This window comes from Salvelinus sp. IW2-2015, linkage group LG14 (genome assembly GCF_002910315.2).
Source record: "Salvelinus sp. IW2-2015 linkage group LG14, ASM291031v2, whole genome shotgun sequence".
Classification (NCBI taxonomy): domain Eukaryota; kingdom Metazoa; phylum Chordata; class Actinopteri; order Salmoniformes; family Salmonidae; genus Salvelinus; species Salvelinus sp. IW2-2015.
The window spans coordinates 31,657,882-31,684,102 of NC_036854.1; the positions used below are offsets into that span (position 1 = coordinate 31,657,882).

Genomic DNA, 26,221 nt, shown 5'->3' on the forward strand with positions numbered 1-26,221 from the left:
CTAGGGAGGAATAGAGAGGAGGAGGAATAGAGAGAGAGGGAGGGTAGAGAGAAGGAAAATAGAGAGGAGGGAGGAAATAGAGAGGAGGGAAGAATAGAGAGGTGAGAGGGTAGGAGGAGATAGAGAGGAGTAGAGGGTAGGGAGGAATAGAGAGGAGAGGGAGGGAGGAATAAGGGAGGAAATAGAGAGGAGAGGGTAGGGAGGAATAGAGAGGAGAGAGGGTAGGGAGGAGAAGAGAGGGTAGGGAGAGATTGTAGGACGAGTGTGGGGTGAGCAGCAGCCATGGCAGAGAACTCTATGTACCAGCGTCTGTCCTACGAGAGAGAAGAGGAGGAGGAAAAGAAGGAAGAGGGAAGGAGGGATTAATGAAGGAGAGAGGGGAAGAGAGATGGTATAGGTATAAAGTATTTTATATACTGTTTAGAGACTGGTTGATTGTTTGTAAGTTTATTGACTGTGCGTGTGTGTGTGTGTGTAGATGACGAGGAGGGGACAGAGTGGTTGTAGATCTGTTAACAGACGTTCAGCTGCAGCAGTATTCCTGCGTATTCGTGATGAGCTGAACGTGACGCGCCTGTCACACTTCGACTAACGTCAAGAATGAAGACCTGGAGAAGATCGGCATGGGGAGGCCAGGTGTGTAAAGTATATCATATTTAAAAATCAAGGAAAGTTCAAAGTCTATTCCTCCAGAAACGGTAATAACAGTCACAACGAGGTCAAACGGCACACGGGCATAACACATCACAACGAGATCATACACGTCACAACACAGTCACATACGCAGGTCATAACACGGTCACAACACAGTCACAACGAGGTCATAACACGTCACAACACAGTCACAACGAGGTCATAAACACGGTCACAACGAGGTCATAACCGGTCACAACGATGTCATAAACACATCACAACAGAGGTCATACACGGTCACAACGATGTCAAACACGTCACAACGAGCCGTCAAACACAGTCAAACGAGGTCATAACACGGTCACAACGAGGTCATAACACAGTCACAACGATGTCATAACACATCACAACGAGGTCATAATATGCCTTATTGCATCTCCTCTACACCTTTCTGTTCTCTGTCCTTTAACCAGGGATGGAGTGGCAGTTTGCCAGAGGCGTGCAGTATGTAATGTATTCTCTGTGTGTTGCTACAGTGTTAATGTATTCTCTGTGTGTTGCAGGACAGAGGAGGCTGGCAGTGGTAATGTATTCTCTGTGGTTTGCAGACAGGAGGCTCGACAGTGTGTAATGTATTCTCTGTGTGTTGCAGGACAGAGGAGGCTGACAGTGTGTAATGTTCTCTGTGTGTTGCAGTACAGAGGAAGCTGACAGTGTGTAATGTATTCTTGTGTGTTGCAGGCCAGAGGCTGACATTGTCTAATGTATTCTCTGTGTGTTGCAGGACAGAGGAGGCTGATGTGTGTGTAATGTATTCTCTGTGTGTTGCAGGACAGAGGAGGCTGACAGTCTGTAATGTATTCTATGTGTGTTGCAGTACAGAGGAGGCTGACAGTGTGTAATGTATTCTCTGTGTGTTGCAGGCCAGAGGCTGACATTGTGTAATGTATTCTATGTGTGTTGCAGTACAGAGGAGGCTGGCAGTGTGTAATGTATTCTTTGTGTGTTGCAGGCCAGAGGAGGCTGACGGTGTGTTATGTATTCTATGTGTGTTGCAGGCCAGAGGAGGCTGACAGTCTGTAATGTATTCTCTGTGTGTTGCAGGCCAGAGGAGGCTGACGGTGTGTGTTATGTATTCTCGGTGTGTTGCAGGCCAGAGGAAGGCTGACGGTGTGTGTTATGTATTCTCTGTGTGTTGCAGGCCAGAGGAGGCTGACGGTGTGTTATGTATTCTTCGTGTGTTGCAGGACAGAGGAGGCTGACAGTGTGTGTAATGTATTCTTTGTGTGTTGCAGGCCAGAGGAGGCTGACGGTGTGTTATGTATTCTCTGTGTGTTGCAGGACAGAGAGGCTGACGGTGTGTTATGTATTCTCTGTGTGTTGCAGGACAGAGGAGGCTGACGGTGTGTTATGTATTCTCTGTGTGTTGCAGGCCAGAGGAGGCTGACGGTGTGTTATGATATTCTCTGTGTGTTGCAGGCCAGAGGAGGCTGACGGTGTGTTATGTATTCTCTGTGTGTTGCAGGACAGAGGAGGCTGACAGTGTGTGTAATGTATTCTTTGTTGTGTTGCGGCCAGAGAAGGCTGACGGTGTGTTATGTATTCTCTTGTGTGTTGCAGGACAGAGGAGGCTGACGGGTATTGTTATTTTCTCTATGTGTTGCAGGACAGAGGAGGCTGACAGTGTGTAATTATTCTTGTGTGTTGCAGGCCAGAGAAGGATGACGTGTGTGTTATGTATTCTCTGTGTGTTGCAGGACAGAGGAGGCTGACGGTGTGTTATGTATTCTCTGTGTGTTGCAGGACAGAGGAGGCTGACGGTGTGTTATGTATCTCTGTGTGTTGCAGGACAGAGGAGGCTGACGGTGTGTTATGTATTCTCTGTGTGTTGCAGGACAGAGGAGGCTGACGGTGTGTTTTATGTATTTCTCTGTGTGTTGCAGGAACAGAGGAGGCTGACGGTTGTGTATGTATTCTCTGTGTGTTGCAGGACAGAGGAGGCTGACGGTGTGTTATGTATTCTCTGTGTGTTGCAGGCCGAGAGGGCTGACGGTGTGTTATGTATCTCTGTGTTGTTGCAGGACAGGGAGGCTGGATCGTGTGTATGTATTCTCTGTGTGTTGCAGACAGAGGAGGCTGACGGTGTGTTATGTATCTCTTGTGTGTTGCAGGCCAGAGGAGGCTTGACGGTGTGTTATGTATTCTCTGTGTGTTGCAGGACAAGAGGAGGCTTTGGGAGGCAGTCAAGAGGAGAAGAGCTCTCCTATACAACGCAAGTCCTGGATGAGCAAGGTACAGCAACACAGTGAGTTTGAATCCCTCTTAGCTGTACTGTGTGTGTATGTATGTATGTTGTATGTTATGTATGTATGTACAGTTGAAGTCGGAATTTTACATACACTTAGGTTGGAGTCATTAAAACTTGTTTTTTAACCACTCCACAAATTCCTTGTTAACAAACTATAGTTTTTGCAAGTCGGTTGGGACATCTACTTTGTGCATGACAACAAGTAATTTTCCAACAATTGTTTACAGACAGATTATTTCACTTATAATTCCACTGTATCACAATTCCAGTGGTCCAGATGTTTAATACACTACGTTGACTGCTGCCTTTAAACACGCTTGGAAAATTCCACGATCAATTATGTTTTCTGGCTTAGAGCTTCTGTCAGACCCACGGGACATTCTCCCAAAAAACGATCTTGTCCCCATGTGCAGTTGCAAACCTAGTCGGCTTTCTTAATTTTTTTTTTTCTTTTTTTTTTTTTTGTGTTTTTATATTTTTTTTGTTTTTTTTTTTTTTTTTTTTTTTCTTTTTTTTTTTTTTTTTTTTTTTTTTTTTTTTTTTTTTTTTTTTTTTTTGTTTTTTTTTTTTTTTTCTGCGGTTTTGACAGTTAGGCGTACGCTTCTCTTCCTTGCTAGTGGCCTTGCAGGTAGCTCGAATGACGACTTGTTTCACGTGGATATAGGTACTTTTACTGTTTTCCTCCAGCATCTTCACAAGTCCTTTGCTGTCTGGATTGATTGCATTTCCACCAAAGTACTTCATCTTAGGAGACAAACGAGTCTCCTCCTGATATATGACAAGACTGCGCCATTGTGTTTATACTTGCACGTTATTGTTTGAACAGATGAAGGTTTACCTTCAGGCCGTGGAACTCCCAAAGGATGAATCCAGACTGTGGAACATTCCATTTTTCTGAGTCTTGCTGATTTATGTTGAAGAGAGCCCTCAAAAATCCACAGTAACAACCTCAATGACTCAATGATGTCAATTAGCCTTCAGTTAGCCTAACAGAAAGTCTTTTATCCTTAAACAACTGACATAATTTTCTGGCGTCAATTTCCGCCAAGCATGGTAAAAACCACAGTCACGAGGATTGGAAAGCATCACCTCCACTGAAGTGGGATACAGAATATAAGTGGAAATGAATCGCGTAACAAGGGGAAAAAACACACCAAAAAGGGCCAACAAGCAACAGGAAAAACCACACCAAAGAACGAGACAGATTAGGGCTAATTGACACATTTGAGTCCAATGAGGTGTACCCTGCTGGATGTTATTTGAGGCCTACCTTCAAATAAATCAGCAAGACCTCAGAACAAAAAATGAATAGCTCCCCACAAGTTGGTTCATCCTATGGGAGCAATTTCCAAACGCCTGAGGTACCACATTCATCTGTTCAAACAATAGTACGCAAGTATAAACACCAGGGACCACGCAGCCGTCATATCACTCAGAAGGAGACTCGTTCTTGTCTCCTAGAGATTGAAGGTACTTGGTGCGAAAAGTTGCAATCAATCCAAGAACAACCAGAAAGGACCTTGTGAAGATGTGGAGAAACGGTACAAAAGTACCTATATCCACAGTAAAACAAGTCGTGTATATGACCATAACCTTGAAAGGCCACTCCAGCAAGGAAGAAGCCACTGCTCAAAAAACCGCCATAAAAAAAGCAGACTCGGTTTGCAACTTGCCACATCGGGCGACAAAGATCGTCATTTTTTTGAGAGGAAATGTCCTTCTGGCTCTGATGAAACAAAAATATAACTGTCTGGCCATACATGACCATCGTTATGTTTGCGAGGAGAAAAAGTTGGAGGCTTGCAAGCCGAAGAACACCCATCCAACCGGAAGCACGGGGGGGGCAGCTCTCATGTTGTGGGGTTGCTTTGCTGCAGGAGGGATGGTTGCACTTCACAAAATAGGATGGCATCTTGAGGTAGGAAAAAATTATGTGGATATGGTCTTCCAAATGGACAGTTGATCCCAAGCATACTTCCAAGTTTATGGCTTAAAGACAACGAAAAGGTCAAGTACTGGAGTGGCGCATTCACAAAGCCCTGACCTCAATTCCTGAAGAAAATTGGTGGCAGAACTGAAAAGCAGTGTGCAAGGCCAAGGAGATCCACAAACCTGACTCAGTACACCAGCTCGCCAGGAGGACAATGGGCCACAATTCACCCAACTTATTGTTGGGAAGCTTGTGGAAGGCTACCGAAAGGTTTGACCGAATGTTTAAACAATTAAAGGCAATGCTCCAAATACTAATTGAGGGATTGTAAACTTCTGACCACTGGGAATTGTATTGAAAGAAAATAACAGTTGAAATAAATCATTCTCTCGACTATTTATTCGACATTTCATAATTACTAAATAAAGTGGTGATCCTAACTGACCTAAACAGGGACTTTACTGGATTTACAGGTCAGGAATTGTCCGAGAAACTGAAGTTTAAAATGTATTTGGCTAAGAGTGGTATGTAAACTAATCAAGACATTCAATGTAATGACTTACTGTTACAAAAAACACCAAAAAACCAAAAAAAAAAAAAAATATTATAGTCCATAAACGAACAACTGAAACAAGCCAACAGACAACCAACTAGTAACCTCCATGAGCCTCCGTCAACACACACAAATAGGCCAACAACGCAGCAGGTGACCAAACAACACAGTCCTTCCAACCAGCAAAAAACAGGAAACGAAACAACCAACCACCCAACCAGAACGCCAGGACTCGGCACCCCAAACAAGTCCGGCCGGGCGATTCGACAAACACAAAACTCTCAAAAAACTACCAGGTGAATCTCGTGATGATATTAGAAATGTAATATGACAATATACTCAAGGTTACTTTTAAATTGACTCAAAGAATTCACTGAACTACTCAACTCGAAACTTATCCTCTGTGACTACAGATAAACAATATTGTATAGTCATCAAAGAAGTCATATAATTGGACTATGGCATACCTCGCCGAGTCTCTTATACAAAAACACAGACATATATTAACTCTCTACTCTGATCCCTCGTGCTCTAAACGAGCGTTACACCCCCCCGATCCAGCGATCCGACTACACAACGCGACACACATCGGACCGGCAAGCCACCTGACGTGTCCTGATCACCACTGAGAGGCGGAGCTACAGCGGCCCAAACAGCAACACCACTCCTGCCCTCCAACCATGTGAACAGACTAGGAAACGAACCTTACGGAGAATCGTCAGAGAAAAGAGAGAAGTGGAACTGAACCACTGGACAAATTGGAATGTGTGATCATAGCGGAAAACAAACAAAACACCACCTGCTGTGTGCAACCACAACCAAAACCATTTTAATTAAGCCTTGTGATGATAGCTGTGTGGTGTGTGTGTATGATGTGTGCCAAACACCAAAAAAAACTAGTGATAGAGCCAAACCAACCCAAAACAAAACCACAAATCAAACCAAAAATGTAGATGTGCTCGAACTGTGTGTGTGTGGTGTGATGTGTGTGTGTGTTTGTGGTGGGTGTGTGTGTGTGTTGCGCCCTAGGGAAACCGGCAAAATATAGTTATTTGAATATTTGACCACAATAGGGGACGATTTTATCCCTCCTCCCTCCCTCCTCTTCCTACGTCCCTCTACCTTCCGAGTCCGTCCCTCCCTCTCCCTCCGGCTCTTGCTCCGTACACTACTCTCCTCCACACACCTCCACTCTCCCCTCACGATCCCTCCCTCCCTCTTCCTCCACACAACCTACCCTCTCCCCACGCACCTGCCACTCCCTCTCCCGCTACCCTCCACCCACCAATAAACCCCTACCCTCTTCCTCCCATACTACATCTGACCCTTCCGAAATCCCAACAACCCTAATACCCTTCTCAATTCCTCCCTCCCCACCCTACCCACTCTCCACGCCTCCTCCACATCCTCCCTCCGATCTTCTCCACAATACTCCATCCCCATCACCCCACCACAACCCCTCCCTCGACCTCCTATGCACCTCCCTCTACAGCCTCCATCCCATACCCTCCCTCCCTCCAAAGCCCCACATCCTAAAACCATACTCCCTCAACTACTACACAACCACACCTCCACCACCCCACACCTCCACACCCCTCCCACCCATCCCATCATACACCCAACCCAACCTCACCTCCACCTACCCCGCACTGTCCCCTCACCCCACCATCACCCACCTCCCCCCTCCCCCTCCCTCTCTCAACAACAACCACAAGACTCCCCTCACACCCTACTCACATACAACACCTCCACCACCTCTCCCATACTTCCCCTCCCCTCCTCTCACGATCGTCCCTCCCTCTACCCTCCATCCCTCCTCTCCAAACAATCACTCCACCCTCTCCTCTTGCCTCCCTCCCATTCTCCTCAGTACAAACCTCCCTCTCCATACCTCCACCTCAAACACTACACCTCATACATCCTCAACCCAATCCTCCACACCACTCAAAACCAAAAATAGTTCCTCCACTCACACACCTCTCTCCCTCACCTACACACATCATCCCCATAACTGTCCCTACACACCTACTCACACTCCCCATCCACACCTCCCACTCCCACTCTTTCCTTCCCTCCCTCTCCACTATCCACTGTCCCCATCCTACACATTCCATCAAACACCTACCAACCACTCCCTCTACACCATAATGCATCCCTCACTCCTATACCTCCCCATCCCTACCCTCTGATACCACTTCTTCTCATACAGCATCAGTAGCAGTGAAGATTTAGAAGACAGAACAGCGTGTTAGAGAACACTGACCAAGGGGTCCACCCTAATGAGACTAAATTCAAATACCGAAAGAACAAAAACCACACGTGACGCCATACAACTCCTACCAACAAACACAGACCTACATACAGCCTACATATGGAGTAGGTTGCTTCACACCACCCCAATGAAGATGGTGACACACACACACACACAGCACACCCACACACACACACACACACCACACACACACACCACACAACACACAACACCACAACACACACAACAGGCACACATATATATACCACACACACACACACATACATATACACACAACAAACAGACATAGACACATACACACTCCCAAATCATAAGATAGCGACCAATAAGAGACACCACACAAACACATCAAAAATAAACCCACACACACAATACACACTACACACCACACACACACAACACAAACATATACACACAGATACACACACACACACACACACACAGATACCACATACACAAACGTACATAAACACACATACACACACACACATACACACACTTACCATCATGGTATTACTTAATGTATCTCTAACGTGTGTGTAGGTGACGGAGCTGGCTCCTCTTGGTTCTCTGTTGGATCGTCTGAGGAAGCGACAGGACACATCCTCATCTCCTCTCTTTGTGGCTACGCTGTACAGGTCAGTGTGTGAAGCTACTACATGATTAGCTAGTGCTCATAGCTAGTTAGTTCACATCTGCTAAGTGTTGGTGTGTGTGTGTGTGTGGGTGTGTGTGTGTGTGTGTGTGTGTGTGGTGGTGTGTGTTGTGTGTGTGTGTGTGTGTGTGTGTGGTGTGTGTGTGTGTGTGTTGTGTTGTGTGTGTGTGTGTGTGTGTGTGTGTGTAGGTGGCGTGTGGCATGGCATATCTAGAACAGAGGCGATTCCTCCACAGAGACCTGGCGGCGAGGAACGTCCTGCTGTCAACCAATGAGATGGTGAAGATTGGTGACTTTGGCCTGATGAGAGCACTGCCATCACACCAGGATACATACGTTATGGAGGAGGGCCACAAGGTGCCCTTTGCATGGTGAGTTGGTGACTGTGTGGGTGTGTGTGCATTCTCACTGCATGATCCTGTACTAAACAATATGATCTGTTTCTATCCTTACCCCCCATCTCTATATATGTGTCTCGTTTCTCATTGCCTCTCTCTCCTCTCTTCCCCATTGTCTCTCTCTCTCATTGTCTAACTCTCTCATTGCCTCTCTCTCTCGTCGCTCACATGTCTCTCTCTCTCATCGTCTCTCTCTCACATGTCTACTCTCTCTCATTGTCTAACTCTCTCTCATTGTCTAACTCTCTCTCTCACTTGTCTAACTCTCGCTCTATACTGCTCTACTCTCGCTCTCATTGTCTAACTCTCCCTCTCATTGTCTAACTCTCTCTCTCATTGCTCTAACTCTCGCTCTCATTGTCTCTCGCTCTATTGTCTAACTCTCCTCTCAATGTGCTCAACTCTCGCTCTCATTGTCTAACTCTCTCTCTCTGTCTCTCTCATTGTCTAACTCTCTCTCTCATTGTCTAACTCTCTCTCTCATTGTCTAACTCTCTCTCTCCATTGTCTAACTCTCTCTCTCATTGTCTAACTCTCTCTCATTGTCTAACTCCTCTCTCATTGTCTAAATTCCTACTCTCCTCATTGTCTACTCTCTCTCATTGTCTAACTCTCTCTCTCCATTGTCTAACTCTCTCCCTCATTGTTTGTTTAACTCTCTCCCTCATTGTCTAACTCTCTCTCATTGTCTAACTCCTCTCTCATTGTCTAACTCTCTCTCTCATTGTCTAACCTCTCCTCTTGTCTCTCTCTCTCTTGTCTCTCTCTCTCATTGTCTCTCTCTCTCATTGTCTAACTCCCTCTCTCTCTCTCTCTCTCGCTCTCTCTCTCTCTCTCTAGGTGTGCTCCAGAGTCATTGAGGAGCAGGAGTTTCTCTCATGCTTCAGACACTTGGATGTTTGGAGTCACTTTGTGGGAGATGTTTACACACGGACAGGAGCCATGGCTAGGATACAATGGCAGCCAGGTACATACACAGACACACACATACACACACAATGAGTGTCTGTCGTAGTGCTTGATAAGTTTGTGTGTGTGTAGATTCTCCATAAGGTGGATGTGGAGGGAGAGGCTGGTGAAGCCAGAAGACTGTCCCCAGGATGTTTACAACGTGATGCTGCAGACCTGGACCCTCAGCCTGATGACAGACCAACATTCACCGCCCTCAGAGACTTTCTATTGGAGGTAGGGACCAGACTAGGGATGTGCAGGTTGACTCAAAACCCGCAGTCTCCGCAGTTATATCCGCGGTGCGGGCAGGTTAGGGTTGGTGACCACATCTCCCGGATTTCGGGACAGTCCCATATTTTGTCCCCTTTGTCCCGCACACAAAACAATCTGTCCTCGTATATTTATCACAATTCAAACACCACTAATTTTGAATACAGTTGATTGTACGTATTTCAGACACATTCCAAACCTGTTTCTTGCTGTCACGTTGCGCTTATGATTAAAAAAATATTATATATATATACACTACCTTCAAAAGTCTGGGGTCACTTAAGAATGCCTCCTTTTTAAAGAAAAGCACATATTTTTGTCCATTAAAATACATGAAATTGATCAGAAATACAGTGTAAACATTGTAATTTTGTAAATGACTATTGTAGCTGGAAATGGCAGATATAGGAATATTACACATCGCCGTACAGACGGTCCATTATCAAGATCTGTCTCTCTTTTGTGGTGTGGGTCTCTCTCTCTCATTGTCTAACTCTCTCCCTCATTGTCTCTCTCTCTCATTGTCTCTCTCTCTCATTGTCTCTCTCTCTCATTGTCTAACTCTCTCTCTCTCTCTCTCTCGCTCTCTCTCTCTCTCTCTAGGTGTGCTCCAGAGTCATTGAGGAGCAGGAGTTTCTCTCATGCTTCAGACACTTGGATGTTTGGAGTCACTTTGTGGGAGATGTTTACACACGGACAGGAGCCATGGCTAGGACTCAATGGCAGCCAGGTACATACACAGACACACACATACACACACAATGAGTGTCTGTCGGTAGTGCTTGATAAGTTTGTGTGTGTGTAGATTCTCCATAAGGTGGATGTGGAGGGGGAGAGGCTGGTGAAGCCAGAAGACTGTCCCCAGGATGTTTACAACGTGATGCTGCAGACCTGGAGCCCTCAGCCTGATGACAGACCAACATTCACCGCCCTCAGAGACTTTCTATTGGAGGTAGGGACCAGACTAGGGATGTGCAGGTTGACTCAAAACCCGCAGTCTCCGCAGTTATATCCGCGGTGCGGGCAGGTTTAGGGTTGGGTGACCACATCTCCCGGATTGTGCGGGACAGTCCCATATTTTGTCCCTTTGTCCCGCAACAAAACAATCTTGTCTCGTATATTTATCAACAAATTCAAACACCACTAATTTTGAAAATACAGTTGATTTGTAACGTATTTCAGACACATTCCAACCTGTTTCTTGCTGTCACGTTGCGCTTATGATTAAAAAAAAWATATATATATATATACACTACCGTTCAAAAGTRTGGGGTCACTTAGAAATGTCCTTGTTTTTTAAAGAAAAGCACATTTTTTGTCCATTAAAATAACATGAAATTGATCAGAAATACAGTGTAAACATTGTTAATTTTGTAAATGACTATTGTAGCTGGAAATGGCAGATTTTTTATGGAATATCTACATCGGCGTACAGAGGTCCATTATCAGCACATCACTCCTGTGTTCCAATGGCACGTTGTGTTAGCTAATCCAAGTTTATCATTTGAAAAGGCTAATTGATCATTAGAAAACCCTTTTTGCAATTATGTTATTACAGCTGAAAACTGTTGTCCTGATTTAAAAAGCAACAAAACTGGCCTTCTTTAGACTAGTTGAGTATCTGGAGCATCAGCATTTCTGGGTTCGATAACAGGCTCAAAATGGCCAGAAACAAATAACTTTCTTCTGAAACTCATCAGTCTATTCTTGTTCTGAGAAATGAAGGCTATTCCATGCGAGAAATTGCCAAGAAACTGAAGATCTTGTACACGTCAACAGTGAAGAGGCGACTCCGGGATGCTGGCCTTCTAGGCAGAGTTCCTCTGTCCAGTGTCTGTGTTCTTTTGCCCATCTTAATCTTACATTTTTATTGGCCAGTCAAATATATGGCTTTTTCTTTGCAACTCTGCCTAGAAGGCCAACATCACGGAGTCGCCTCTTCACTGTTGGCGTTGAGATTGGTGTTTTGCGGGTACTATTTAATGAAGCTGCCAATTGAGGACTTGTGAGGCGTCTGTTTCTCAAACTAGACACTCTAATGTACTTGTCCTCTTGCTCCTCTTTCTATTCTGGTTAGAGCCAGTTTGCGCTGTTCTGTGAATGGAGTAGTACACAGCGTTGTACGAGATCTCTCTCTCTCTCTCTCTCCAGATTAATGAGGTAGTCACCTGGAATGCATTTCAATTAACAGATATGCCTTGTTAAAAGTAAATGTGTGGAATTTCTTTCGTTTTTAATGCGTTTGAGCCAATCACTTGTGTTGTAACATGGTAGGGGTGGTATACAAAAGATAGCTCTATTTGGTAAAAAACCAAGTCCATATTATGTCAAGAGCTCAAATAAGCAAAGAGAAACGACAGTCCATCATTACTTTAAGACATGAAGGTTAGTCAATGCGGAACATTTCAAGAACTTTAAACGTGCAGTCGCAAAAACCATCAAGCGCTATGATGAAACTAGCTCTCATGAATAATAATGAATAATGATGGAGATGGCTGCCGTTTTATGATCCCGTAACCAATTGTGCTATTGTGTGTGTTTTTTCAACGTGATAAAGACAAAGGAGAGGATTGTGGACAACAGGAAAATGGGGAAAATGGGGACCAAGCACGCCCCCATTCTCATCGACGGGGCTGTAGTGGAACAGGTTGAGAGCTTCAAGTTCCTTGGTGTCCACATCACCAACAAACTATCATGGTCCAAACACACTAAGACAGTCATGAAGAGGGCACGAKAAAGCTTATTCCCCCTCAGGAGACTGAAAAGATTTGGCATGGGTCCTCAGATCCTCAAAAGGTTCTGCAGCTGCACCATCGAGAACATCCTGACTGGTTGCATCACTGCCTGTTATGGCAACTACACTGCCTCCGACTGCAAGGCACTACAGAGGGTAATGCGTATGGCCCAGTACATCACTGGGACCAAGCTTCCTGCCATCCAGGACCTCTATACTATGCGGTGCCAGAGGAAGGACCTAAAATTGTCAAAGACTCCAGTCACCCTAGTCATGGACTGTTCTCTCTGCTACCGCATGGCAAGCGGTACCGGAGTGACAAGTCTAGGTCCAAAAGACTTCTTAACAGCTTCTACCCCCAAGCCATAAGACTCCTGAACAGCTAATCAAAGTGCTACCCAGACCCCTCTTTTACGCTCCTGCTACTCTCTGTTTATGATCTATGCATAGTCACTTTAACTACCTCAATTACCTCAACTAACCGTTGCCCCCGCACATTGACTCTGTACCAGTACCCCCTGTATATAGCCTCGCTTGTTATATATAGCCTCGTTTGTTATCCAAATGAGCTTCAATGCCATACAACACTCCTCCCAGCTGCTTTTAAATGCCAATAAAACTAAGTACATGCTCTTCAACCGATTCCACCCTCCCGCCTGACTAGCATCACTACTCTGGACGGTTCTGACCTAGAATATGTGGACAACTACAAATATCTAGGTGTCTGGTTAGACTGTAAACTCTCCTTCCAGACTCACATTAAGCATCTCCAATCCAAAATTAAATCTAGAATCGGCTTCCTATTTCTCCACAAAGCCTCCCTCACTCATGCTGCCAAACATACCCTCGTAAAACTGACTATCCTACTGATCCTTGACTCCGGCTATGTCATTTACAAAATAGCCTCAAACACTCTACTCAGCAAACTGGATGTAGTCTATCACAGTGCCATACGTTTTATCACCAACCCCCATATACTACCCACCACTGTGACCTGTATGCTCTCGTTGGCTGGCCCTCACTACATATCCGTCACCAAACCCACTGGCTCCAGGTCATCTACAAGTCTTTGCTAGGTAAAGCTCTGCCTTATCTCAGCTCACTGGTCACCATAGCAACACCCACCCGTAGCACGCGCTCCAGCAGGTATATTGCACTGGTCATCCCCAAAGCCAACACTTTCTTTGGCCGCCTTTCCTTCCAGTTCTCTGCTGCCAATGACTGGAACGAACTGCAAAGATCTCTGAAGCTGGAGCTACTTCACTCAATTCCATTTGAACAAAAGGCTCCCGTCCTCCCGTCCTCCCGTCCTCCCATCCTCCCGTCCTCCATCCTCCGTCCTCCATCCTCGCCGTCCTCCCATCCTCCCATCTCCCATCCTCCCATCCTTCCCTCCTCTCCGTCTCCTCCCCGCCCCTCCATCCGTCCCTCCGTCTCTCCAGCCCCGTCTCCCGTCCTCACCGTCCTTCCGTCCTCCCGTCCTCCCATCCTCCCGTCCTCCCATCCTCCCGTCCTCCCGTCCTCCCATCCTCCCATCCTCCCATCCCATCCTAACTGTTTTACAATCCCTGAGACCAACCAGAAATGTTTTCTTGGCCAAATATTCCAAAATGTTCCAAAAAACAGCCACACATGTGGTCTCTAGTTTCTGCATCACCACATTTTGCGTGAGGCAAAAGAGTAGGCTAGGTGCGCTTCAATTATCCTGTTGGGTGCAGTGGACTGCAGCGGTGTAGTGCTGCCGAAACGCACCAGAGCATCGCTCTGCCAGTTCGCACTATGGTGCTCATTCAAACCTGAATCAATGTCTTGCAAGATCACATAATGATTAATTAGTATACTACATTACAGACTCAAATATAATAGCATAGTAGCCTATACCATTATTGTTAAAGCAAGAACACCACATTAGTCATTTCTTATGAGATTTTAGGAATGGTTAGCTTATAGTAAAACAGAAATTCTCATGCCGGCAAAACTCAACAGRGTGCGCCACTAGGCAGAAATATGCTTAGAATGAAACAAAATACAGGAAGGCTATTTACTGTATATTGAACAAAGATTTAAACTGAGTTACAGTTCATAAAAGGAAATCAGTCAATTGAAATAAATTCATTAGTCATTAGTCCCTAATCTATGGATTTCACATGACTGGACAGGGGTGCAGCCATGGGTGGGCCTTGGAGGGCATAGGCCACCCACTTGGCAGACAGGCCCAACCACTGGGGAGCCCAGCCAATCAGAAGTTTCTCCCCACAAAATGGCTTTATTACAAACAGAAATACTCCTCAGCACCCCCCAACCCCCCTCAGATGATCCAGCAGGTGAAGAAGCCGGATGTGGAGGTCCGGGGCTGGCGTGGTTACACGTGGTTTGTGGTTGTGAGGCCGGTTGGACGTACTGCCAAATTCTCTAAAACGATGTTGGCAGCAGCTTATGGTAGAGCAATTAACATTCAGTTCTCTGGCAACAGCTGTGGTGGGCATTCCACGCTCCCTCAAACCTTGAGACATCTGTGTCATTGTGTTGTGTGACTAAACTGCACATTTTAAAGTGGTATTTTATTGTCCCGAGCACAAGGTGCACTTGTGTAATGATCATGCTGTTTAATCAGTTTGGATGGATTAGCTTGGAAAAGGAGAAATGCTCACCAACAGGGATGGAAACAAATTTGTGCACAAAAATTGAGTGAAATAAGATTTTGTGCGTATGGTAAATATCTGTGATTTTTATTTCAACTCATGAAACATGGGGCCAACACTTTATATATTGCGTTTTATATTTTACTTCAGTGTAGTGTATTAACACCATCTGCTCTAATCTGCTCACAAAAAAAGTAATTTAAGACAATATAAATGCATATTCACATGAAACTGATTTGAGATTAAATGATTGGCATGCAGATGGAGTTTGGACGTTTCACTGGTAAAATGTGAATAATTATCATTCACGATGGATAGTGATGATGGCCTATTTTGGAAATTAAGTAAGTATGCCTAATTTATAGAACTCTGCTACCCGACCCGAGCCTGACGAACCCTGACATTTTACATTGGGTTAGAGCAGGTAGGACCTGTTTTTCATCAGTAACTAGGGTAACTCCAGGCGGCAGGTAGCCTAGTGGTTAGAGTGTTGGGCCAGTAACCGAAAGGTTGTTAGATCGAGTCCCGAGCTGACAAGGTAAAAATCAGTCGTTCTACCCCGGAACAAGGCAGTTAACCCACTGTTCCTAGGCTGTCATTGTAAATAAGAATTTGTTCTTAACTGACTTGCCCAGTAAAATAAAGGTAAAATAAAAAGGGTATGGACAGGGCTCGGTCAATAACTAGGGTACAGGCAGGGCAGTAGCGGTGTGTGGGTAAAATCACTGGGGAAGCCAAACCAGGGGAAAAAATTGCCATATTACAACCTAATTGCATTGTTTGCTCTGTAACCCGTTAGTTCATAACCCGTGCGACCGTGATGTATAGGCCTAAGGCCGAGACCATAAGAAGACACAGTGGCAGAATAAATTCAACCACACCTTTCTTTCATCACAAAACCAGAGAGCAACCGCTGTCCAGTGAAGTCCACAAACCACATTGCATGTGACAAACAGTCGAGAAAGTTCATGTTTCCGGCATTTTCGGACCACTATACAACTATTGATTTAGAACCACGGAGAGTTACCGCAAGTCCCAAAGAAAACAGGAGCTGCCTCCACTATTCCAGCACCATTTCAGCTTCAACATTTCAACATCATCAAATCACCTCCGCTTAGTCTAATACAGCAACAACTAAAAGATACCAAAAACGATTTAGTCCAATCAACGTAAGCTAAATATGATGTGGCTGTCCAGGCTCATTTAGGAAAGGGACCATTTTAGCTAACTAGCTAGCCACCGGAGGACAACAACACAACAAGATGCAATAATTCAAGTTTTTTCTGTAAATGATGTTTTGCTCTCAATGTGATTGGTGTGAAGACAAATCCAAACAGGCTTCCCTTGACACTTTTTTGTTGTTGCGCCAGGACCATTCACAGTTGAGCTCACTCAGTTTAGCTCAGTGCTGATTTGCTATTAATTTATACTTTTTTATCAAGGGAGGCCAAATGCTCGCTGGGTTCCCTTGCATTCAATGCTACGGGCGGCAACAATGTCATACTTTTTTTGACCAGACAGCATCAGATAGATGGGCGACACATACAGAGACAGAGACGTGCTGTTTCGCTTGCTCGCATGCTTTCTCCGGTGAGATACATCCAGCCTCCTGCGAATTGAAGGAAAATGATGAAACAGAGAGATGAAATATACATTATTTTATGTTTTGTTTTGTTATTTTATTGGTAAATGTTTTGGGGAAGCCTGTCTTCCCTTGGCATCCATGAATACACACCACTGGGGCTCGGACTCAAAATTCATGCCCGTGCAGTGCTCTACTAACTTGTTGTTGAAGGGGATTAATAGAGGGTGCTGCCAAATTATTTAATTTTATGGAGGCTACACTGTCCTGAGTATGTCCCGCAAAATCATCCTGTTGTCCCGCATTTAGGTCTTTTAAATGTGGTCACCCTAGTTTAGTGTCATGAAATATTGTGTGGATGAAGGGCGGGTTGTTGGCGGGCGGGTTGAATAAAGAGAAAACTATGCGTTAAAAAAACATAAATGTTTCACTCTTGTGCAATTCATATCTATAGGCTACATTATTTTCATCCCGAGTTAGGGAGTTAGTGTGCAGCCTAAACTTTAGGGCCTAACTGTAGCGCGCCAAATACACGCCAATCGCCAAATGCTTTTGGGAACTTGGCTAGAAAAGGTTAACGTCGATCCACTGAGGAGAAAATGACAATGTCGGAGTTTAATTCAATAAGAGAAAATCTGAGAAATGGAGAGTTGAAAATAAATAGAAGGAGGGCCAGACCAGTAGTCTAATGTTTGGTAAAGATTTGGTGAATTGGAAAAAGAGGATAATAGCAGTGCTAACTATGTTATGTGTGATGATTGTGAGGCGCTATACAAATTCAACAGTCACAGGACGGGGACTTCGAAATTACTGTTCAGATGGGTTAAATGGAACAGTAGCCTGAAATCTGGACTGTAGGTCTATAACCTCTCACATAGTCTAATATAATATTAACTCCTGCAGAATTAAGCATTTCTTGCACTAAAATGATACATCAAATGTAAAACAGGAGTGGAGATTTCTGGAGAGAATGAATGCGTGGTTAGGGACTGTGTGTAAAGGTGTTATCTTTATCAGCATCATAAAGGCTGATAGTATTTCAACCATATAAAATATGCATCCAAACAGAACTGAAATCTTATCAGAAACATGTTAGGTAGTTTTTGCAGCTTTTCATTTCCTTAAAACCGGTCAAACTGATGTTGTGAAAATGTTGCAATAATCCGTTTTATTGCATTTTCTCCCTGGCCCTTAAACCTTGTTGTACGAGAGAAAACTAGATTGAACTATTCATTCTATCGATTTAAGACATTCTATAACCTAATTATCCTACTCCTGTCTATAGCTTACAAAAATAAATCAAATCATTCAAAATAGGCTACTACACCAAAAAGAATGATTTGGCCAAAAAGGATAGGAAGGGCCTGCAATTTGGGTAGGCTGCGCGGTAAATACCAAATAGATGTTTGTTGAGTTGCGACTGTCAGTGAAAAGTAGAGAGGCCCAGCCAGGCATATCGCATTATTTCAAAATATAAAAACATAGTTTGCAAAGCAAATGACTATTGCTGTAAAGAGAAGACAAAAAAATACTAAAATCTGTCTTTTAGTTAGGCCTATCAAAATTCTCTAATGAATTGAGCGAACGGTATAGCCTATCTTATTGGCACCCGCAGAGAGCACTGGCCGTATCCCTGGTGCGCATTTTCACTCTTTGTCATTGTTGGGTCAGTGCCACTTAAACTGTTTTTGTTTGGACAAGGTTAGAGGGACATCATATTGTAATTGTGTCTCCCCTTGTCGTTGGCCGATTTAATAGATCAGACAGCATCGTTTTTATTCATTTGTTTGTCAGTGTTCGCAGAGAAGACTACCCTGTACTTTTTGTCATATTAAAAAAAGATTGTGTCCAGTCACAATGTGTCCAGTCATATAAAGTGTAGTAGAGTTGCATGAAATGTGTTTATAAAAGGCCACATTTTTCCTGTGCAAAGAAAGGAGAAGAAGCGTCTCTGATATAGCCTATAGCTTAGGTCACTCTTCGCCACTACGTGCTCAGACATGCATTTTTGGCCAACAATGATTGAGTTATATTATTAGCCTAAATTAGGACAATCCAATCTACAATCCAATCTACTATCACATTAGGAATAGTAGGCTTGCATAAGTCTGCAAATGTGCTGATGTATGGGATGTGATGATGCATGGGATGTGATGATGCATGGAATGTGATGGTTCATGGAATGTGATGATGCATGGAATGTGATGATGCCATGGGCATGTGAAGGGGGGTGATGCTGGAATGTTGATGATGTTGGGATGTGATGCATGGGATGTGATGATGCATGGAATGTGATGATGTATGGGATGTGATGATGCATGGGATGTGATGATGTATGGGATGTGATGATGTATGGGATGTGATGATGTATGGGATGTGATGATGTATGGGATGTGATGCATGGGATGTGATGATGCATGGAATGTGATGATGTATGGGATGTGATGATGCATGGAACGTTTTATTGTAAGGGTGCATTTTTATGGTAATTTGCTTCCCCAAACTTGAAACTCACGCGCCTCCTATGGCTAACAAGTAGTGAAGCCGCATGTGTCTGATTGTAGACAAGTTGACTAACTAACAGTCTACCAAAATGTCTGAAATGATAAGCCGAAACACAGGTCTATCTATAGACAGGCCTGTCCAAATGTTACTCCATCTCTGACTGTACAGAGCATTTTCTATTTTAGCGGGTCGGGTGCTGGCCTCAGATCTTCACTATCACATATAGTCGGGCAATTGTGGGTGCAGGTGAACAAACAGGTGAACTGTGCATCACTAGAATACACATTCATGGCATGGTTCACCAAGTGTCCAGCAGAGAGCACTGTAGGTACACGAGTGATTGCAAGACTGCAGGTGCAAAGGAAAAATGAATGTTGGTTTTATAAATCTTGGGGCAGATTTCCCAGACACAGATTAAGCCTAGTCCTGTAAAATTATTCCATGTAGAATCATGCTTTTTAGTCCAGGATTCGGATCAATCTGTGTCTGGGAAAACAGCGCATGACATTCTCCGCCTAGTAGTCATAATCATGATGTGTGTGTGTGTGTGTGTGTGTGTGTGTGTGTGTGTGTGTGTGGGTGTGGGTGTGGGTGTGTGTAGACCATGCCTACAGACATGAGATCACTGCAGGACTTTGAAGAACCAGACAAACTTCAGATCAACATGAATGACATCATCACTGTCATTGAGGGCAGGTCAGTGTGTGTGTGTGTATAAGAAGAACGATTCATCATTCAGAAAGGCAGATAGATATCTAATATGAAGAACATATATCCTTCTCTGTAATGTGCAATAGGGAATCATATCAGTGTGTGTCTCTGTGTCTCCAGAGCAGAACTCTATTGGTGGAGAGGTCAGAACAGAAGGACGTTGCGCGTGGGACAGTTTCCTCGCCACGTGGTCACGTCYGTCAGCGGCCTGTCGGCCCAAGACATCAGCAGACCKCTCACACACTCCTTCATTCACACTGGACACGGAGACACTGACCCACACAGGAGCTGGGGGCACGCTGACCGCATAGACAGGTACACACACACACACACACACATTCCTGGCTGTTACCTGCAAGTACAGTGCCTGACCACTGGAGTGCAGCAGAGCCCTGTCAGTAGTGCTCTTGTTCTTTAGATGTCAGGCCCAATGGAACCAATTGGAAAAGAACCCAAAGAGCAAAATGCATGTCATGTAAGTTTTATAAAGACAACTTGAAGTACTGTGTTTACGCTGCACTACATCCCTGGCCTCTACCCCCCTCAGCTTGTACTTGGGAAACCCCATGGACCCCCCTGATGTTATGGGAATGGATCCTTCCACTGCCCGGCCCACCACACTACCCAGCCGCACCAGGAGTGAGTAGGCTACACAAACTAACACACATTTATTCTCTCCTTACAAATATCTTCCTACCTTTTTATTCATTCATAAAGTCTCTCCCTCTTTCTGTTTTTGTCTCTCAGAGAAGCCTCCTCCTCGTCCTCCCCAGCCTGCTGTCCTGATCAAGAGTACGTCTCCCATGCTGAGTGTGTATTTACCTGTATATGTTGAGCTGTCTATGACTCTCTGATTGATGATAACGGTGTGTGTGTGTGTGTGTGTGTGTGTGTGTGTGTGTGTGTGTGTGTGTGTGTGTGTGTGTGTAGAGCCGTTCTATGACTCTGTGTTAGATGATGATGATGAATATGAAGGTGCTTCGTCGGGGCTGAAAAAACTGGGTGTGGCTATGGGCCTTAAACTCCGCCGGGCGGGATGGGGTCCAGGGTTGGAGGCTCGGCCAAAAGCGAAGTCTCGCTCATCTACTTCACCGATGACGAGCTTCAGCTCAGCCACGCGCCCCCTCTCACTGAGACACGCCACACCTGACCAGGACACACTCCAGGTACACGCAACACCCTGACCAGGATATATACACACACCACACAACAGAAGGCAAAATAACCTTCTTCCTCTTCCCTCCAGACCTTCCTTCCATCCTGGACTGGCCCCTCCCTCTTCCTGCCTACGACGAGGTTGCCACAGAGGCCGAGGGCAATTGGCAGACCAGGGATTCGATCTATCACTGGATTGCCAGAGGGGATTGTTTGGCTCCGCCCACATAATGCAGAGGGAGGGGCTTAACCAGTCAGCTGATCTGTTCCAGGAGCTGCAGAGAGAGGTACGGACACACACAGACACACACAGAGGACACAGACACAGACGACACACCACATTAGTCATTTTGAGTCTGGAGTTGTTAACGTTGTTTTTCTCTCTTCCTGCTGACCTGCAGGTGATGGTGAAGCTGCGTGGTTCGCATGACAGCTGGCCGTTCCCTCCCTCCTCCCCCTTCCCCTCTCCCTGGCCCCTGCCTACAGACACGAGTCTACCTTCCTCCCCCTCCTCTTCCTCCTATGAGGACAGACCCATGCTACCTCCACGCTCCCCCATCCACCGCTCCGCTCCTCCAAAACGCGTTTCCCTATGTGAGAGGGAAAACACACGCCCCTCAGATCCCTCCACGAGAGACCACGCCTTCTCTCAGCCCTCCTCACGCTCCTCCTCCCCCCTTCCTTAGTGCTTCCCCTCTCTGTCTCCCTCTCTCCTCCTCCCTTTGTCTCCCCCCTCCTCCCTCTCCTTCTCTCCTCGTCAGAGAACTGGACTATATGGGGTTGTTGGTCCTCTCGGCTCTCTAATCTCCTCCACCCCCCTCTTCCTCTCCTCCCTCCTCCTCCCTCTATTCCTCCATGCTTATGTGCTGCCCTCTCCCCCAGCTTCCTCATTGGATCCCCTCTCTGAGGGGCGTGGCCTGTCAATATTTATTGACAACTCTCAGAGTTCTGAACGCCCGCCTACTTAAGGAGGTATGGAGCCACCAAAATGGCCACCGTCCGACCCATGGTGCAAACAGCAGCCAGGTGGGGGTGGGGCCAGGCCTAACTCCTTCCAACAACAACAACAACCACAGGACTCAACATTTAACTACAGCTCCAGCAGGCAACGGGAGAACGGCCTCATTCAGGTTAGAGGATGTTCAGAAACAATGGAGGCTGCATTCAAGTGCTCTTTGTGTGTTTACTTGTTTTATTGTGTCAGAAATGCATTTCAAGTGCTCTTTGTGTTTACTTGTTTATTGTGTCAGAAATGCATTCAAGTGCTCTTTGTGTTTACTTGTTTATGTGTCCTCAGAAATGCATTCCAACGTGCTCTTTGTGGTTTACTTGTTTATTGGTGTCAGAAATGCATTCAAGTGCTCCTTTGTGTTTACTTGTTTATGGTGTCGAAATGCATTCAAGTGCTCTTTGTGTTTACTTGTTTATTGTGTCAGAAATGCATTCAAGTGCTCTTTTGTGTATTTACTGTCGAATCTTAGTGCCTTGTGCTTTTGTCAGAAATGCATTCAACTGTGCTTATGTCAGAACATTCGTGAACTTCTTATGAGATGCTTAAACATTGTGTGTGTGTGTGTGTGTTTACATGCACACAAACACACACACTCTCTCTAACATCTGCCTTTCTCTCTCTCTCTCTCTCTCCCTCTCCCTCTCTAAACACCTTATCTCTCTGTTGTAGGTAGAACAGTTGTTCCAGCTGGGTCTGCGTTCTAGAATAGAGTTGCCAGGAGGTTCTAGAGCATTGCACAGTGGAACTAGAACAGGCAAGCACCATGCTACTGGACTCTTGTGGAAAAGTAGGCTGAGACAGACTCCAGGACTACTGACCTACAACTTAAAACTACTGATCTTTAACGCCTACAGACCTACTGTTCTAAAAACGTTACAGAACCTGAAACGAAATCAAACCTTTACCTATTACTACCAGACCTTTAACTACAGACCTGAACAACAAAACTTTACCTATTACTACAGACCTTTAACTACAGACCTCGAAACAACAAACCTTTACCTATTACTACAGACCTTAACTACAGACCTTGAAACAACAAACCTTTACCTATTACTAACAGGACCTTTATCTTAACAGACCTGAAACAACAAACCTTTTACCTATTACTACAAGACCTGAAACAAACAAACCTGCTACCTCATTACTACAGACCTGAAACAACAAACCTTTACCTATTACTACAGACCTTTAACTACAGACCAGCCACCTGTATACTAGAGAACTCGGACAATGAGGTGAAGCCAACCAATTTAAGGCTGGAGACTAGAAGCTCACAGAGAGGGGGGGGGGGTCTCAGAACAGACAGTCCCTTGCTGGAGACTGTAGGACCTGGTTGAGTCCTACGGAGGGAAACACAATACTGCATGTTCAGTAGTTAAGTTATTATATTGTTATATTATATAGATACAGTGCCTTCAGAAACTATTCACACCCCTTGACCTATTCACGTTTTTTGTGTGTTAKAGCCTGAATTTAACATGGATTAAACTGAGATGTTGTGTCACTGGCCTACACACAATACCCCATAATGTCAAAGTGGAATTATGTTTTCAGAACTTTTTACAAATTAATTAAAAATGAAAAGCTGAAATGTGTCGAGTCCTTAAGTATTCAACCCCTTTGTTATGGAATTCCTAAATAAGTTCAGGAGTAAAAATGTATTTGCTTAACAAGTCGCATAATAAGTTGCATGGACTCACTGTGTTGAATAATAGTGGTTAACATGATCATCTCTGTACCCCACACAGACAATTATCTGTAAAGTCCCTCAGTCGAACAGTGAATTTCAAACACAGAATCAACCACAAAGACCAGGGAGGTTCTCCAATGCCTTGCAAAGAAAGGCAGCTATTGGTAGATGGAGAAAAAAAAGCAGACATTGAATATCCGTTTCAGCATGGTGCAGTTATTAATGACACTTTGGATGGTGTATCAATACACCCAGTCACTACAAAGATACAGGTGTCCTCCCTAACTCAGTTGCCAGAGAGGAAAGAAACCTCTCAGGGATTTCACCATGAGGCCAATGGTGACTTTAAAACAGTTACAGAGTTTAATGGCTGTGATAGGAGAAAACTAAGGATGGATCAACAACATTGTAGTTACTCCACAATACTAACCTAAATGACAGAGTGAAAAGAAGGAAGCCTGTACAGAATAAAAATATTCCAAAACATGCATTCTGTTTGCAATAAGGCACTAAAGGAAAACTGCAAAAATGTGGCAAAGAAATTAACTTTATGTGCTGAATACAAAGCATTATGTTTGGGTCAAATCCAACACAACACAGTACCACTCTTCATATTTTCAAGCATGGMGGTGGCTGCATCATGTTATGGGTATGCTTGTCATCGGCAAGGACTAGAGTTTTTTTAGGATACAAAGATCAAATCAAATTTGATTTGAATAAAGCGAAGCACAGGCAAAATCCTAAAGGAAAACCTGGTTCAGTCTGCTTTCCAACAGACACTGGGAGACAAATTCACCTTTCAGCAGGACAATAACCTAAAACACAAGGCCAAATATACACTGAGTGTACAAAACATTATTAGCACCTGCTCTTTCCATGACATAGACTGACCTGGTGAATCCAGGTGAAATCTATGATCTCTTATTGATATCACTTGTTAGATCCACTTCAATCAGTGTAGATGAAAGGGATGAGAGGATTAAAGAAGGATTTTTAAGGCTTGAGACAATTGAGACATGGGTTGTGTATGTGTGCCATTCAAAGGGTGAATGGGCAAGACAACAGATTGAAATGTCTTTGTATGGGGTATGGTAGTAGGTGCCAGGCGCACCGATTCGTGTCAAGAACTGCAACGCTGCTGCGTTTTTCACTCTCAACAACCAACTTGACAGAGCTTGAAGAATTTAAGGAATAATGTGCAATCCACGTGTGCTAAGCTCTTAGAGACTTATCCAGAAAGACTGACAGCTGTAATCGCTGCCAAAAGTGATTCTAACATGGGGTGGGAATACTTATGTAAATTCCATATTTCTATTTTTAATTTTCTATAAATTTGCAAAAAATTCTCAAAACATGTTTTAATTTTGTCATGATGGGGTATTGTGTGTAGATGGGTGATATTTTTTTTTTTTAAATATATGTTGAATTCAGGCTGTAAAAACAACATGTGGAATAAGTCAAGGGGTATGAACACTTTCTGACAGCACTGTTAATCATTGTTAGTTATATTTGCTCACAGGATCAAATGTGAAGTATGAATATTTATTGTTTGGATATTTAAGGATTATTTATGTTACTTTAATTACTCCAGATCTTTTGTGTGTGCGTGTGCGTGTGTGCGTACATATGTGTGTGTGTGTTGATAGCTACTGTAGATGCTCATGCTGTTAATGATATGTATATCAGGGATACAAAATTATACTTTGTTTTATTTCATGACTACTACAACACTACAGACAATGAGTCCAGATGAAGTGTTCTGCACAGATATGTGTCATTGTAAAGTATGATAATAATGTTGTATATTAGATACAAAGTACGATTGCAAAGTAAAAATGGTATAATACGTATTAAGTATTTAAGTGTAAAGTTTAGTAAAACGTTGTGTATACAGTATAGTGTTTTATGGTGTGGAACATACAGAAGATTTAACATGATGATAACTGTGTGCGTGTGTGTGAATAGTGATAATAATGATGATAATCATGAAACATTCTGGAGCAGCCATACACCATATTACAGACCTACCTATCTACAGGGAGGTTCAGACTGCACGGTGTGTGTGTTTGAGGGTGAGTTATTGAGAGAGAGAGAGTGTTAATTCATGTGTGTGTGTTTGAGAATGAGTTAGTGAGAGAGAGTGTTAATTCATGTGTGTGTGTTTGAGGGTGAGTTATTGAGAGAGAGAGAGTGTTAATTCATGTGTGTGTGTTTGAG

The 26,221-nt window shown here is 44.2% G+C and overlaps 1 protein-coding gene across 1 annotated transcript; it reads left to right on the forward strand.

Annotated features, from left to right (window-relative positions):
* The first annotated feature begins 248 nt into the window (after positions 1–248).
* Positions 249–23,177, forward strand: tnk2a (tyrosine kinase, non-receptor, 2a). Its single transcript, XM_070446800.1, is given in 27 exon segments — positions 249–391; positions 479–502; positions 505–537; positions 540–589; positions 591–636; positions 2,254–2,271; positions 2,391–2,407; positions 2,577–2,640; positions 2,852–2,925; positions 8,240–8,288; positions 8,291–8,334; positions 8,541–8,722; positions 10,574–10,700; positions 10,776–10,922; positions 20,035–20,129; positions 20,265–20,459; positions 20,692–20,783; positions 20,892–20,936; positions 21,075–21,170; positions 21,173–21,288; positions 21,290–21,310; positions 21,536–21,586; positions 21,701–22,247; positions 22,250–22,311; positions 22,313–22,429; positions 22,981–23,022; positions 23,024–23,177. Coding segments are annotated over 27 exon segments (2,547 nt in total). The 5' UTR covers positions 249–282; the 3' UTR covers positions 23,108–23,177.
* The last annotated feature ends 3,044 nt before the right edge of the window (positions 23,178–26,221 follow it).